The following is a 14,735-nucleotide window of genomic DNA, read 5'->3' as shown; positions in this document are numbered from 1 at the left end:
GTGGTCATGCCCCTAGCTGCCTTGGTCCAAGCTTTGGAAATGCCTTTCTAAACAACTCCACCTCACTACCTCACTTTTCTCCACGATGACATTCATTAATACATATATTGCTGGCCAAGCTTTTGATTATATGACCTAATATCTCCTTACGTAGTTTGGTGTCATAGCATTTTTGTAACACGCCCATGAAGCTTTTTGGACATTTTATAATGTCAAAGACAATATATAAATCAAAACTGTTGTGGTGATTAAGAAGATTAGGCAGGGAATCCTAGAGCTTAGCTTTAGGCAGCTGTTAGGCCAATGATGAAAATCAGACAAGAGGACAGAATTGCAGGAATGCAGGCATTTCAAAACAATTAGGGCAGACAAGGCTACAGTGGTAGGCGACTGAACCCTTGTGTCACATCATCAAGTAGACAGCCTATTGGTCTCATCTCTATCGACAGAGTTGCTGAAGTCAATTGCAGTGCCCCTTGGCTTCCCCTCTCCCAGCCAAACTCATCAAGGATTGCCAATCAATGTTGAGCCTTTGTATGAGCTGGTGTGGCCTTCACGCATTGTCTCATTAAGAAGTTCAAGATCCATTCTTTTGAGTGAGAGATACACCCATTCTTCTGTGTTTGCCTGGATTCGTCTGGAGGAAAAATATCAGCTCCAAGGAGTACAACCTTCACTGGATCTGTAGTAAGTTATGCTTTCAACATTCCATACAAATTACCTGTTTTATGACTTGTCATCAAGTAATTGTCTTTATTCATTGCTCTTAAACAACAGAACCCCCAGTGCTGATCTGGTGCATTCCTGGACAATGCTTCAGAGCTATGCTGGGACATCTCCACTTGCCTGGAAGGGTAGAGCTCCAACAGCGCTCAAGAAGTTTAATGCCATACAGGGCAAAGCCACCTATGTGATCAGCATTCCATCTGACACTTTCAACATGTGCTCTCTCCACCACTGACACTCAGTAGCAGCAGTTTATACCACCTGTAAAATGCATTGCGGTAAATCACTAGGACTCCTTAGCACCTTCCAAATCCACAACTACTATTGTCTAGAAAGACAAAGGCAATAGATACATGGGAATACCAGCAAGTTCCACTGCCACACTTGGAAATATATCACTTGACATGGAAATATATTGCTGTTTCTCCATTATAACTGGGTCAAAATCTTGGAATTCCCTCCCTAACAGCACTGTGGGTCGCCTACAGCTGTCCAAGAAGGTAGCTCACCACCACCTTCTCAGGGAAAATGAGAGACAGGCAATAGATGTTGTCCAGCTAATAAACATCAACCTCCCATGACCAACCATAAAAAATGCCGGCATTACCCAGGAAGGCAGGATTCTCTTCATGCAGCCGCGTTCAAGATGCTGTTAATAGAAGGTCAGGCATTACCTTTTCCCCATTGGGATTTCCCAGGATATAGCAGCCCATTATATGGATCACATTTGGCTCTGGGTTGATCTTGCTCATCAATCTGCTCAGTCTCCTCCAAAACCTGCAAATGACGCAAAGGCAGAACGATTAGCAGCCATTTCTGGCACTGACAGCAAAATTGGAATCACAAGATTCTGAGAGTGGCAGGTGAGTGGGAGAAGGAGAACATCAGGTAGTTCCTCCTTCAATCCTGAGCTAGGGAGGAGAGAAAGCCTCTGGACATAAACGTGCCAATCTCAGCAGCCTCCTATCACCTATGAAGAAATGTTTTCCTCAATTGTGGAAAACTGCATATCCCACCAGATTGACAGCTATTTCCACATCCCTGTTCCCTGCAGGCTAAGTTACAACGTCTGGAACCACTTTTGGAAAACTAGCCTCTAAATGCGCTGCTTGGTGACAGGTGTCAATCTTCATCGTAGATTGAATAAGGAACACTCTGGCATTTATGTAGTTCCTTTCACATTCAAAGCACAATGGTTGGTTAATGTTAGTCACAGGTACAGTACTGATATAGAAGCAGCACAGCAGTGTCCGTAGTTTCAGATAATGGTAATGCAGCTGTAAATGTGGTCAACAGCAAATAGGTGTCCATTGGAGAGAAGATCAGTCATTTGAGGGCACAGATTTAAGATAACCAGCAAAATGAAAAGTTGGGATAAGAATTCTTTAAACACAGTGATCTGAAATGTTGTCAGAATGGATGGTAGAAACAGCTACTACAGGAACTTAGCATTTTGGACTGAAAACAAGAAAATGCAGGTTATCACAGTGGGTCAGGCAGCATCTGTGGAGAGAGCGCAATGTAACATTTCAAATCTGGATGACTCCTCATCAGAGCTAGTCATCAAAACGTTACCTTCCTCTCTCTCCACAAATGCCGCCTGACCCACTGTGGTTTGTTGCATTTTTGTGTTTTCAGTGCAGATTCCAGCTTCTGCAATACTGTTTTCCTACGTTAGGTATCAAGGAAAGAGGAACAGGAGTGGGCTACTCACCGCAAGCGACTTTCTCTGCCAACCCATTAGATCCTGGCTGATTGTCAACCTGAAAACCATTTTCTTGCACTCTTCCTTGAGAACATTAATAACTAAAAACCTATGGTGTGCTGTCTTGAATACATTCAAGCCTAGACAGCCCCCGAGAGAGGACTGCAAGGATTCACTAACAAACACTAAGTTGCTGGAGAGGCTCAGCAGGTCGGGCAGCATCTGTGAAGGAACTAACTGAGTTAACGTTTCGGGTCTGATGACTCTTCCTCCATTCTGAGGGAGGGTCACCGGACCTGAAACATTAACTCTGTTTTTCCCTTCACAGATGCTGCCAAATCTGCTGAGCTTCTCCAGCAACTTTGTGTTTGTTCCTGATTTACAGCATTCACAGTTCTTTTGGTTTTTATTTTGCAAAGATTCACTGCCTTCTGAGAATAAAGAAACCTCCGAGAAAGGTCAGGATAAGGAAGCATTTGTGGGGCCATTGGGAAAGAGGAAGCAGGGCAAATTAGATAATTCTTTCAAAATACTGACATAAACACAATGGGACAAAAGGGCTTCCTTTTGTGCTGCTATGTTCTATGGTGTGTGCTATCAAACCAGATAGACATCACTCCCCGCAGTATCTTGCCAGTGTTTTGATTCACGGTCAAGATGGTAAGCGTTGGCAGGACATGCCAATCAGGAGCATATTGTGGCTTTGTGCCCTTACTTGGCTACCAGGATTACTAGCTTGGATCGTTCTCTTCACAGGTTTCACTGCACTGTTATTAATTGGAGTATCCTTACCAGTCTCCCATTTACGATCAGCTGACTCCATGCAAGCCAAAGATTTGACTTGCAGCTTTGCAAGACTCAGTTTTATCATGAGTACTTGTAGAAATGGTAACAAGGTCAGCTAGGCGGACCTCAGAATATGAGTTCCCTGATTGGGGCTGTTAATGCGGTCCAATCAGGGAGCCCTGGCTAACAGGAGTGTCAGAGGTTCTGCTGGCTTGGACAGCCGGCTCTGAGGTTGCTGGGTCAGGGTCAAGGACTCTGCATGTGTAAACGATGACCTGGTGCCAGGAGACCGGGCTCTATGGAGTTGTTTCAGCTATAAATTTACCAAGGAATTACTCAAGGAGATCTTGTGTTTTGAATCCCATAAATACAGAAAGGAGGTTTATTGACAAAAACTGATGATCTGACTGTGCATGATTTTCCCAATATCTGCCTGCCATCCATTGCAGTCGAGATATCAATGCAGTGTTCTTTAGTAGACTGGTGTGTGTTGTGCGTCTGCCCTTTTTAAAGAGCATCAATTCTTGGTTCTGACAATCGTCACATCTTCTAAGTGCAAGCCAACAGAGTTTTTACACTCTGTCCACTTGAGTTGCTCAATACACCACAAATTAGGGGGAGATCTGAGCTGTGACAAATTTGGGCTGTGTCCTGAGGGAGCATCATGCCCTATCCTGATGGTCACTGAGCTGGCACTGATGCAGCAAGCAAAGTTAAATGGCAAATTGAGAGTAGCAGACCAGAGTGGGATTGGTGGGCGGATGGCATTAATCAGAGAGCTGATCCCAATACGCTAATTAATTCATTCACTAAAGTGATGCATTTTGGCAGGATAGGGAGAGCCAACACAAACAGCATGATTCTAAAGACGGACCTGGGGCAAAGCACACCGAATTGTGAAGGTGCCAGGATATACTGAGAGAGTGGTCACTACAACTCAGTAAGCATCTGAAGATCCTCGAGTGAGGCAATGGGTGGGTGGGGGGGGCCGGTATGGCAGAAGAGACAACAGGTTCTGGGAATGAGGAATTTTCAGGGATTGAAGGACTTTTGGTAAGAGTGCATAAGATTATGACAGATTTAGATAAGGTAGACATGTAAGAACCATTGTTAAATTAGGAGACACAGATTTAAGGTCTTGGGTGAGAGATGCATTGGGAATGTGAGAAATAACTTTTTTTACACAATGAATTGTACAGTGAACTCATTGCTCACAAGGGTGGGGGAGCAGAAACAAAGATTTATAAAAGGCAATGGTGGAACAGACTGGTTGCTATTAGGGGAGCCAATGTAATCGACTGGCTAACAAGGCCTTCTACTACATAGTAAATGATTCTATAAACAACACTGCAGTGAACTCAGGATTTGCAGAGACAATTCGGAGAGCGCAGGAATAGGTCCTTTGGCCCACCATGCCTTTGGCATGCCACTTGCATATGTGATCAGCTTACAAGATCATGTCTTCCTCTTTCTCCACTTTGGCAAAGGTGGCGACTTTGTTCTTCAGCAAGTACAAGTGGCCAGGCCCCCCCTGCAAACAAAACATAGGATCCATGAAGAAAGCAGAGGCATAGTTATATTACATGAACATCTCCCTGTCAATACAGGTCCAAACAATTGTGTCAAAAAGGCAATTTGCTGGTATGCATTTAACTGGAAATCTGACAATGCCCAAATGTTGGTGCTCCTGGTTTTCAGGTAGTGAGGAGGAGTTGCTTTCATGGGGTATGATGGACATTGTATGAACTCCGAGATCCAAGACACCACTTATACTGGGACCTCTAGGGGTTACAGACCCTTGCTGAAGGATGAGGCTGGGTGAGACAATAAGAGTCAGGTGCCAGAAGTCCGGGCTGCAAATCCCATGCCAGGCAGGTAAGAACATTGAGTGGATGTTCTGGGCAGATGCGTTTTAGCATTCAGTAAACAAGCTCATAGCATTGCAACTGCCGAAAGTGCTATGATAGCATTAAATATGGAATGACTCAACACACGCATGTCCTCAATCCAATGCATTCACGATGCAGAACAGAATTGTGGTTAATGGAACATCATTAAATTGAGGTAACAAAGGAAGCAGGAACAGCACTGAACTCACGCAGTGCACCCCTCAGGTGTGATCCATTTGTTATAAGGTGAGAGCCCAATTAGTGGTCCATGCGAACAAAGGGCAGAGTCTGCAAATGCTGGTGAGCTATCACTGTTAGACTGACCTGGCAGAAGATCAGCAGCTTCCAGATCTTGCACCCCTTCCGATAGGAATTCAGCTTTTTCTCAATCTCTTCTGCAGGGACACAGACCAGTCAGTTCTCATTCCATTCATGTTCTCAAAAGGCAATAACATCTCAACATGGTTGCACAGTCCATTTTCAATACCCCAGCATTACAGCTAAGACTGCATCACTATGATACAAAATAACCTCGCTGAATTGATGACTATCCTCGACGACAGAATGAGGACATTTTACAGCCATTATTTAATCTGGAGTATGACCAACAGCCAACTCAGTACAGCACCATTTGCAGAAAATATACATCACTGAAACAATCTCAACAACTGCACCAAAGAAGTCTAGAGGTCAAATCATATGGACCAGCATTATAACTTCTACATTTGCTATAGGTGAGAAGGTGGTCTGACTAAAATGTTCAAGACAATTAAAATCAAAAAACGTTGCTGGAAAACCTCAGCAGGTCCAGCAGCATCTGTGAAGAAAAAATCAGAGTTAAAGTTTCAGGTCCAGTGACCCTTCCTCAGAGCTGGACAATTAAAATGTTTGATAGGGTGAAAAAAGAGGAATTACTTTTTGAGGTGCAAAATCAAAGCAAATGTTTAAATGTTTAAAAAAGCCTATTGTTTAAATTACACATGGAGCACTCAGGAATCACTATGATATGAAATAACCTCGCTGAATTGATGACTATCCTCTACAACAGAATGAGGACATTTTACAGCCATTATTTAATCTGGAGTATGGCCAACAGCCAACTCAGTACAGCAACATTTGCAGAAAATATACATCACTGAAACTCTCACCCCTACAATGCGGTTGGTGTTTGGAATCAACTGACCCCAAATTGAAAACTGAAACTGATGAATTTTTGTTTGCTCAACACATTACGGGTTGGAGAATCAATTATGTTAGGTAGATTTAAGATGCATATGAGTCAAGACTAATTGAAAGAACATCAGCTTGAGGGGCTGAATGATGTACCTGATCATATATTCCTTACTGAGCATGGTCCCCAATCGCCTGTGTTCTGCTTTTCCTTCAATGAGCCATTTTTTGCAGGTTGCAATACATAGATAATAATAACAGAATTTGGCATTTTGGCCCCTCTAGTCTGCTCTTCCATTCAATATGTTCAGGGCTGAAGTTGTACGTTAACTCTACTGATCCACATGTCCCTAAATTTCTATTAGGGCCCAAATCTATCAATTTGAGTCTTAAATATACTCAACAACTGACCATCAACTGACCCTCAACAAGAATTGTAAGGATTCTTAGCCTTCTGAATGAGGGCATTTCTCCTCTTTTAGTCTTAAATAGCTGACTCTTTATTCTGAAACAATGGCCTTGAATTACAAACTTTGCAGCCCAGGGAAAGCATTGATGCTGCCAAACTTGCTCAGAATTTAATACATTTCAATAAGATAAGCTCCCAAGAATATAGCCCAGTTGACTCAATCTCTCCTCACAGGGCAGCCCTCTCATCTCAGATGTCATTCATCTCCAGGAGACAGCCCTTAATTTATCCCTCAACATTGCACTTCCTCAAGAGAAGCCCTCAAAAAACAATAACATAAAAAGTGGCATCCTGCACAAGATGGAAAATGGATTACATGTGCAACGTTAGTTGAGGAATCGGTACTGACTGGGGCACTTGGGGGATCTCCCAAGCACCTTTTCAAACTAAATACCTTGGAATTGTTTATGTACACCTGAGAGGATTGACAATAAGCTTGGTTTGATTTGATAACTCACCTGAAAGGCAACACCTCTGACAGTGTAGGATACCCTCAATCCTGTAGTAGGGTGTCAGCCTAAATGTTGTGCTCAATTCACTTGAGGGGAGTTGAACCTTTGGGCTCAGAGGTGAGAACACTACTATTGAACCATGTGTGGCATGATTCAGTCTAGTCACTGCTCAGAGGGCAATACGTATTACACATATTTTCTATCAGATTATTTGTGGATCGACAATTTTGGGCAAGACGAGACTCCAGAGCACTGTTTTTTCAGTGCTTTTATCACCACCGTGTGGGAGCAACAGTCAAACCCAATGAAATCTACTCACCCAAGATGTCATCAAAAGCAGCATGCTCATGGTCCTGTCAGAGAAACGAGAGCTCTTGTTAAAGTTTATCACCTTTGAGTGAACCCTGCTCACTTCATTTCATTATTTAGGTTTTTATAAAATTTTTCTGCACGTATGGCCAAACAGGTGCCATTTGAAAGCTCTGAACTCTCTTATTTCTGAATCCTACTATGAAAAACAAACAAAGAAAAAGTGCCCTGGAGGATGAATGTGTGACCAGTTCAGGACTATTCTTTGACCTGTGAAATTATGGCTGAGACCCAGTGCTGACCAATACAATTTTGCAAGATCCCCATTGAAATGTATTAGACAATCTCAGTTTAGTTTCTAATATTGGGCAGCAATGTCAGTTTGTACTTGGGATGTGGGCAGTATCTAATGCCGATTTCACCTTACCTTGAGGGTGTTAACAGTCAACAACGCAGTTGCATGACAAAAGCAACATGTAAACTAAACCCTCTGCCTTATCAGTCAGGAAACTGTACTCAGAGACCACAAAAGTAACTGACAGGGAAACTGGCACCAAGGCACAACGTTATGACTAAAATGAGCTCTGCTCATTGAGATATCTCCTCCTCACCCGGGAAAACCTGAAGCCAATGCTGAGCTTACAACAACGGTCTGTCAGTCCCCAGTGCTCTTATTATTGGCAACCGCACAAAATTCAGAGAAATATCAGAGGCTCATCCAACACAGAAAACCCATGGTACCCATGCCAGCTCTTGAAGGAACAATGCTATTCGTTCTACCCTCTCCTTCATTTTCCCCATAACCCTGTCATTTTACGAATACTTGTTTGGATAAGCAGTGTCAGGACGATCATCGCAGTAACAGTAATACTTCCCTGAGTTCCCATACCATGGTGCCTAGCGTGAGGTCTCTCCTTAAGGTAGGGATTGATCAGAAGGTTGGTCAAAATAACCATTGAAATAAAAACAGAGTTCAGGGTATGTAGTAACATGTAAATCAACATGACAGAACCAGCTGAGCACCCTGGGTGGGAATATTCAATTCCCTTTAAATAGTGGAATATACAGTCTGAAGACATGGTTGAAAATGAATCAATGATACCTTTCAAAAGGGATAGCATGAAGGAAAAAATTGCAGGGCTTCTTCAAAGAGACTTTTCTCTTACCCTACTCCAGGACTTTCATATCTTAATGACAAAAATGAAACTTTTTTTCAATGATGTTACTCCTGGGTGATGCTCGTAGTTGGATTTTAGAGATTTGTCATTAATTCCACATGTCCCAAGACAATCCTAAAACCCTTCTTGGTTGTAACATGTGATTCTCCCAACTTTAAAGAGGCTAAACAAAACCAATACCCAAAACTGGTGATACTCACATAGAGGATGGGGATGACTGAGGGGTCATTCCTGCGGACAATGGTCGGGATGTACTCTGCCTTGGGGACTTTGGATGAAATGAGCTGTGAACGAAGCAACACAGTTATCTGTATCAGTGGTTACCATGTGAGGGGGCTTATTTGGAATGGTTTTACCACTTTCTGTGTGAGAGAATGACAAGCAAGTTTAAACATGCAAACCGCACTCTGATGCTCACTTCACATTATGAAACAGCACGCTTAATTCACACAGAATAAAGAAAATACACGTTTCATTATGTTGTTGTATTCCCACAATTAATATGATCCCATATCAGCTTTCTTTTTGCAAACTGGACTATTCTGGGAAAAAACACAACCAAAACAACAACTCCCAAGATGTGAATGTATATTGCTTTTCAGGGATCAATTCTATTCAGTCGATTTTACAATTTTTAGTCACAATTTTAAACAATGTTTTTGAACAACGGTGTCACGTGACTGGGCTGTCTGCATGGATTTCCAGTAATCTCATTGCTTCTGTTGGACCACACTAAAGGTCTGATTGGCCAGGCTCTGAAGCAATGTCTGCAAAGATAGGTGAAATGGAAGGAAGGGGTTCCATATGTACCAATGGCAGCCCAACTCTGTTACAGCCATTGCCAGACCTACTCCTAGTACTGTCCCTAACTCTTCAGGCAGCACAGATTAAGCCAGTGCAATTCTGAACTGCATAAGTGCAACAACAATTTGAATTTGTACAGCATCTTAGCATAGTAACACATCCCAAGGCATTGAACTGATGTGCTCTTGGACACAATTTAGCATCGAGTCACATGATAATCTGTTAGGTGACTGGGACCTTGATCAAAGAAGTAGGTTCTGAGGAGCATCTTAAAGGACGACTGAGAAACAGGCAAATGATTTAGGAAGTGAATACTAGAGCTTGTGTCCCAGGGAGCTAAAATCAAAACAGGACAAGAAGCCGGTCTGCTGAAGGTTGAGGGATTTGGTGGAGATGGTGAATCTGGGGAGGGATGAGGCCATGGAGAAGTTAGGACAAAAAGAAGGAGAATTTTATATTTAAAGTATTGCTGGACCAAGAGCCAATGTCAGTTAGCAAATCTGTAGTAGTTATTCAGTACATAGGATGCTTATTCCTCTGGGCCTCTAACTGGCTTGCTGCTAGAAAACAGGAGTGCGAATAATTAACTTGGCTGGCCTGGTGACATCAAAAAGCTTTTGGTTGGGAGACTTGGACTTTGAACACAGAGCTTTACACTGAAAAAAAATCTTACCATGATCTTGGGTGGGACAAAGTCTTCGCCATCACATGACAGCAGCTCCAGCTCCTTCTCCGCCTCCCAGTTGAGATCGTCAAAATCATCATCTAAAACACAGCACGAGTTCTGCAACTCCTGACCTGGTGTGATACAAAAAGGAGATCCAACAGGGGTTACCATGGAGACAGGGGCTTGATTATGGCTATGTGGGCTTCTTGAATAAATGTTCATAAAGAAACACTGTCGGGTCTGGGCTCAAAAGGTGTCCTATCTGTCACTCAAATGCTATATGTCTTCATTGTGCAAGGCAGCGAGCAACCCTCATGAGAAGATGAGATTACAGTCACTCCTGTGAATGGGCAGAGCAGGGCCAGAGAAATAAACGCAGAGACTAACAGCCAGCTATAAGAAATACTGGATCACTTCAGAGAAGAGCTATCAGAAACACACAAAAAGAATACTCTTTCATACCATGGCTGAAGCTTGGCTCAACATTCCTAGTTATAGGGTATTCACAGAATAGGTAGAAAGGGACCTAGAAGAGTAGGTGAGGTCACAATATAGGTCAAAGAATCGTTTATAGCAATGAGGTGACATGCTATCTTGAAAAGATCATCAAATGAGACTAGATGGGGGCAAGCAAAAAAAACACAAAGCAGTCACACACAGTTGGACCTTAACTATAAGCCGCCAAACAGTCAGACAGAGATAGAGGGTTAAATATGTAATCAAATTTCAGAGAATAGTAAGAATAATAGGGATGTAATTGTGGGAGACTTTAACCACCCAAATACAAACTGAGATTGCTTTAGCAAAGTAAGGGAGAGAAAAATTCATAAATTGAATCCAGGAGAATACTTTCAGGCAGTGCGCAGAAACCAAGAAAGGAGTTGCCAGTTCTAGACCTACTATTCATAAGTGATCCAGGTGACAGGAGTATCAGTAGGGGAACATTTTGGAGATAGTGACCATAATTTAATTCAATTTAGGATCATTATGGAATGAGATAAGAATGCACCAAACTGGGGAAAGGCTAATGTTACTAAGATAAGATAGGATTTGGCCTTGAGGGAAGGCACTAGTCAGTTTAGCAGTTTTGAAAGTGGCTAAATATGCCACCCAGACGAGATGTATCCCAAATTTTTGAGGGAGGAGATAACAGGGGTCCTGGCAGTAATTTACAAATAATCTCTGGCCACAGGTTAAGTGCCAGAGGACTGAAGGACTGTTAATATTATCCCACTATTAAAAATGGGAGGAAAGGATCGGCCAGGAAATGAAAGGCCAGTTAGTCTAACCTCAGTAGTGGGACAGAATACATCTGCACTTAGAATGGCATGGATTAATCAGGGATAATCACCATGGATGCCTTTAGAGAAGGCTGAATTTGACAAATGTGATTTTTAAATTTATTTAGGAGGTATCCAGGAATGTTGATGAGGGTAATGCATTTGATGTGGTCTACATGGACTTTACCATGGCTTTTCACATTAGAATTAAATTTTTATTGTCACATGTACTCAAAGTATAGGAATATATGAATAGTGTACAAAGCCGCCATTCTCTGGTGCCATTCTGGTTACAGAACCAGAATTAAAATTATAAACAATAAAAAAAAAACTAGAAGGTAAGAAAAATCCAGATTATAAGGTTTAAAGGTTCCTCATGCCAGAATGGTCAAGAAAGTAAGACTCCATGGGATCCAAGGAAAAATAGCATATTTGATCCAAAATTGGCCCAGAGGCAGGAAGCAGAGGGTGATGGTGGGGGAGTGTTTCTGTGACTGAAAGCCTGTTTCAGGTAGGTTCTGTACGGCTCAGTGTTGGGCCTTTGCCATTTGTGGGCTACGTTAATGATCCGGACTTAAATGCAGGGGATCTGATCAAAAAGTTCTTGGATGGCATGAAAATTAGTAGGGCCTGGTAAATTGTGAAGAGGATAGCCATAAACTGCAGGAGGGCATCAAAGGGCTGGTAAGGCAGGAAGCGTAATGGCAAATGGTAGTCATTCCTTAAAAGTCTCAGATAATGCACTTGGAGAGATCTAACAAGAAAGGGGATTGCACTGGGAATGGTATGCCCCTGGAAATTACTGAAGATCAGAGGGACCTTGGTGTGCACATCCATAGATTTCTGAAGGCAGCAGGACAGGTAGATACAACAAGGTGCAGACCTGGATGATCACAGCAGGCCAAGCAGCATCAGAGCAGCAGGACGGCTGACATTTCGAGCCTAGACCTTTCTTCAGAAATCTTCAGAATTTTCTTATGAAGGGTCTAGGCCCAAAACATCAGCCTTCCTGCTCCTCTGATGCTGCTTGGCCTGCTGTGTTCATCTAGCTCTACACCTTGTTATCTCAGATTCTCCAGCATCTGCAGTTCCTACTATCTCTAGGACAGGTAGAGACGGTGGTTAAGAAGTCATTTGGAAAACTTAACTTTATTAGCCGAGACATAAAATACAACAGTAGGGAGGTTATGCTGGAACTTCATAAAATGATAGTTGGGCCACAAATTGTGTACTGTGTACAGTTCTGATCATCACATTGTCGGACAAATGTGATTACACTAGACAGGATATAGAGGAGATTTAACAGGATTGGAGAGTCTGAGCTATGTGGAAAGATTGGTGGGGGTGGTGATGTTTTCTTTGGAGCTGCGAATGTTGAGAGGGATCTTAATAGAACTGTATTAGACTATGAGAAGCATAGACAGGTTGGATAAGACAGCACTTTTCTCACTAGTAAAGAATGGGCCAAACTGATTCCTTCTGTGCTGTAAACATTTATAAACCTATAAATATATAACACAACAGCCTCCCGATTAAGCTATTGAAAACAAGAGATGATTCCACACCCTACTATCAAACCAGGATAAGCTCATGACCTCAATTTTGGAACATAATTAAATAAATTGGGATTGAACTCAAATTTGGTCTAATTTGATGGCCTAGTTCAGTTGTTTTATAATGAACCTGGTCTAGTTATGTCTTACTCTCCATTTTCCACATTAGCTGTTAATACATGATTAACTCAGCATCCTTCCTCGCCACCTCCACTGGTCTTAGTTTAATATTTTTCTTCTATTTTTCTGTTGAAGTACATCTGTGGAAATACAGAACATTTTCTAGTTGTGGCATCATCAATCACTCATGGATCACATTCATGACAGGATAGGTTTCATTTGCATTGTCTTAACATACTTTCAGGTTATAAACAAGTTGTCTAAATATAGTGCAAGTTTCTCGTATACTGTCACATCACTCACTCCAAAGTCAATTGCAACAGGAATTGGGCACAGGGCAGGTCCATTTACAGCCCCTGCATAAGCTTGACTTATGTAGGTTTCATTTACACTGTGCCAAACAAGCACTCACAGCCAGGCATAACTTGGACTAATTTTCTTTTTATGCCTGAGATCTCTTCCAGGAGCTCTGAACCCAAATTCTCCTGAGCGCACTTGCTTGTTTTTTCTTAGCTCACTCATGGGACATGGGTGTTATTGGCTGGCCAGCATTTACTGCCTTTCCACGGCTGCCTTTGATCTGAGAGGCTTGCTAGGTCATTTCAGAAGGCCGTCAAGAGTCACATGTAGGCCAGACCACGTGAGGACAGCAGGTTTCCTTCCCTGAACAACATTAATGAGCCAAACCAGTCTTTTTGACAATCGGTAATGGTTTCACAATCATCAGTAGATATTTAATTCCAGATTTTGCTTACTGAATTTAAATTCCAGCATCTGCTGTGTCTGATTCAAACCCAGCTCCTTGGAACATTAGCTGAGTTTCTGAATTAATAATCTTTGTATGTTACCACCAGGCCATCACCACAGGAACAGCTTCTTTCCGGCCATTATCAGACTGTTGAGTGGACTCTAGCCTCAAATAATGTAACCTACAATGTAATCTGTATGCCTCGAAGTCTTTTTGATCTGAACATCCATTGCTTGTTTTGTTCTGCCTGTACCACTCGTAAACAAAGCTTTTCAATGTACTTCAGTACATGTGACAATAAAATAAATAAATCAATCAATAGCGATTCCCCTAAACAGCACTTTGGTTCCAGTCAAGAACACTCTGGCTGAGCTATGGTCCTGAGACAACAAGGTGCAGAGCTGGATGAACACAGCAGGCCACGTAGCATCAGAGGAGTAGGAAAGCCGACGTTTCAGGTCCCGAGATGTTAGCTTTCCTGCTCCTCTGATACTGCTTGGACTGCTGTGTTCATCCAGCTCTGCACCTTGTTGTCTCAGATTCCCCAGCATCGGCAGTTCCTACTATCTCTAAGCTATGATCCTGCTGGGTTCCGAGTGGCTAGACAGGATGAAGGATTTGTGACCAATTTTTGGTTTGTCTTGCAGGGCGTAGTCCCTATCCTAACTGAGCCTTGCAGCTTCACTGTTCACCTAAGGGCTCTGTGAACAGAAACAGAGCTCACTGTGACCTGGCATGCAATTGTAAACCAGGCAACACTCCAAGTATTTCTCCCTAACATTGTTCCTGTTGAAGTAAATGCAACCAGAAAATAGGAGAGTAACAGAATAGGAAACAATGTGGCTTTCTTCTGTCACTTGCAGATTGTTTGCAACCCAA

At 42.4% G+C, this 14,735-nt stretch overlaps 1 protein-coding gene across 1 annotated transcript in view; it reads right to left on the bottom strand.

Annotated features, from left to right (window-relative positions):
- The window catches only part of nsmfb (NMDA receptor synaptonuclear signaling and neuronal migration factor b), an 81,367-nt gene that overhangs the window by 21,325 nt on the left and 45,307 nt on the right, over window positions 1–14,735 (bottom strand). Inside the window, exons 9-14 of the mRNA XM_048558743.2 lie at window positions 10,162–10,286; window positions 8,885–8,968; window positions 7,517–7,550; window positions 5,431–5,501; window positions 4,669–4,748; window positions 1,401–1,503 (exon numbers count right to left, since the gene is read on the bottom strand). Of these exons, the coding sequence (XP_048414700.1) occupies window positions 1,401–1,503; window positions 4,669–4,748; window positions 5,431–5,501; window positions 7,517–7,550; window positions 8,885–8,968; window positions 10,162–10,286 (497 nt within the window). The remainder of the gene's footprint in view (window positions 1–1,400; window positions 1,504–4,668; window positions 4,749–5,430; window positions 5,502–7,516; window positions 7,551–8,884; window positions 8,969–10,161; window positions 10,287–14,735) is intronic.

The sequence above is a fragment of the Stegostoma tigrinum genome, chromosome 29 (assembly GCF_030684315.1).
Source record: "Stegostoma tigrinum isolate sSteTig4 chromosome 29, sSteTig4.hap1, whole genome shotgun sequence".
NCBI lineage: Eukaryota > Metazoa > Chordata > Chondrichthyes > Orectolobiformes > Stegostomatidae > Stegostoma > Stegostoma tigrinum.
The sequence above is the reverse complement of the archived record's forward strand: the minus strand, read 5'-3'. Positions and strand labels throughout refer to the sequence as shown.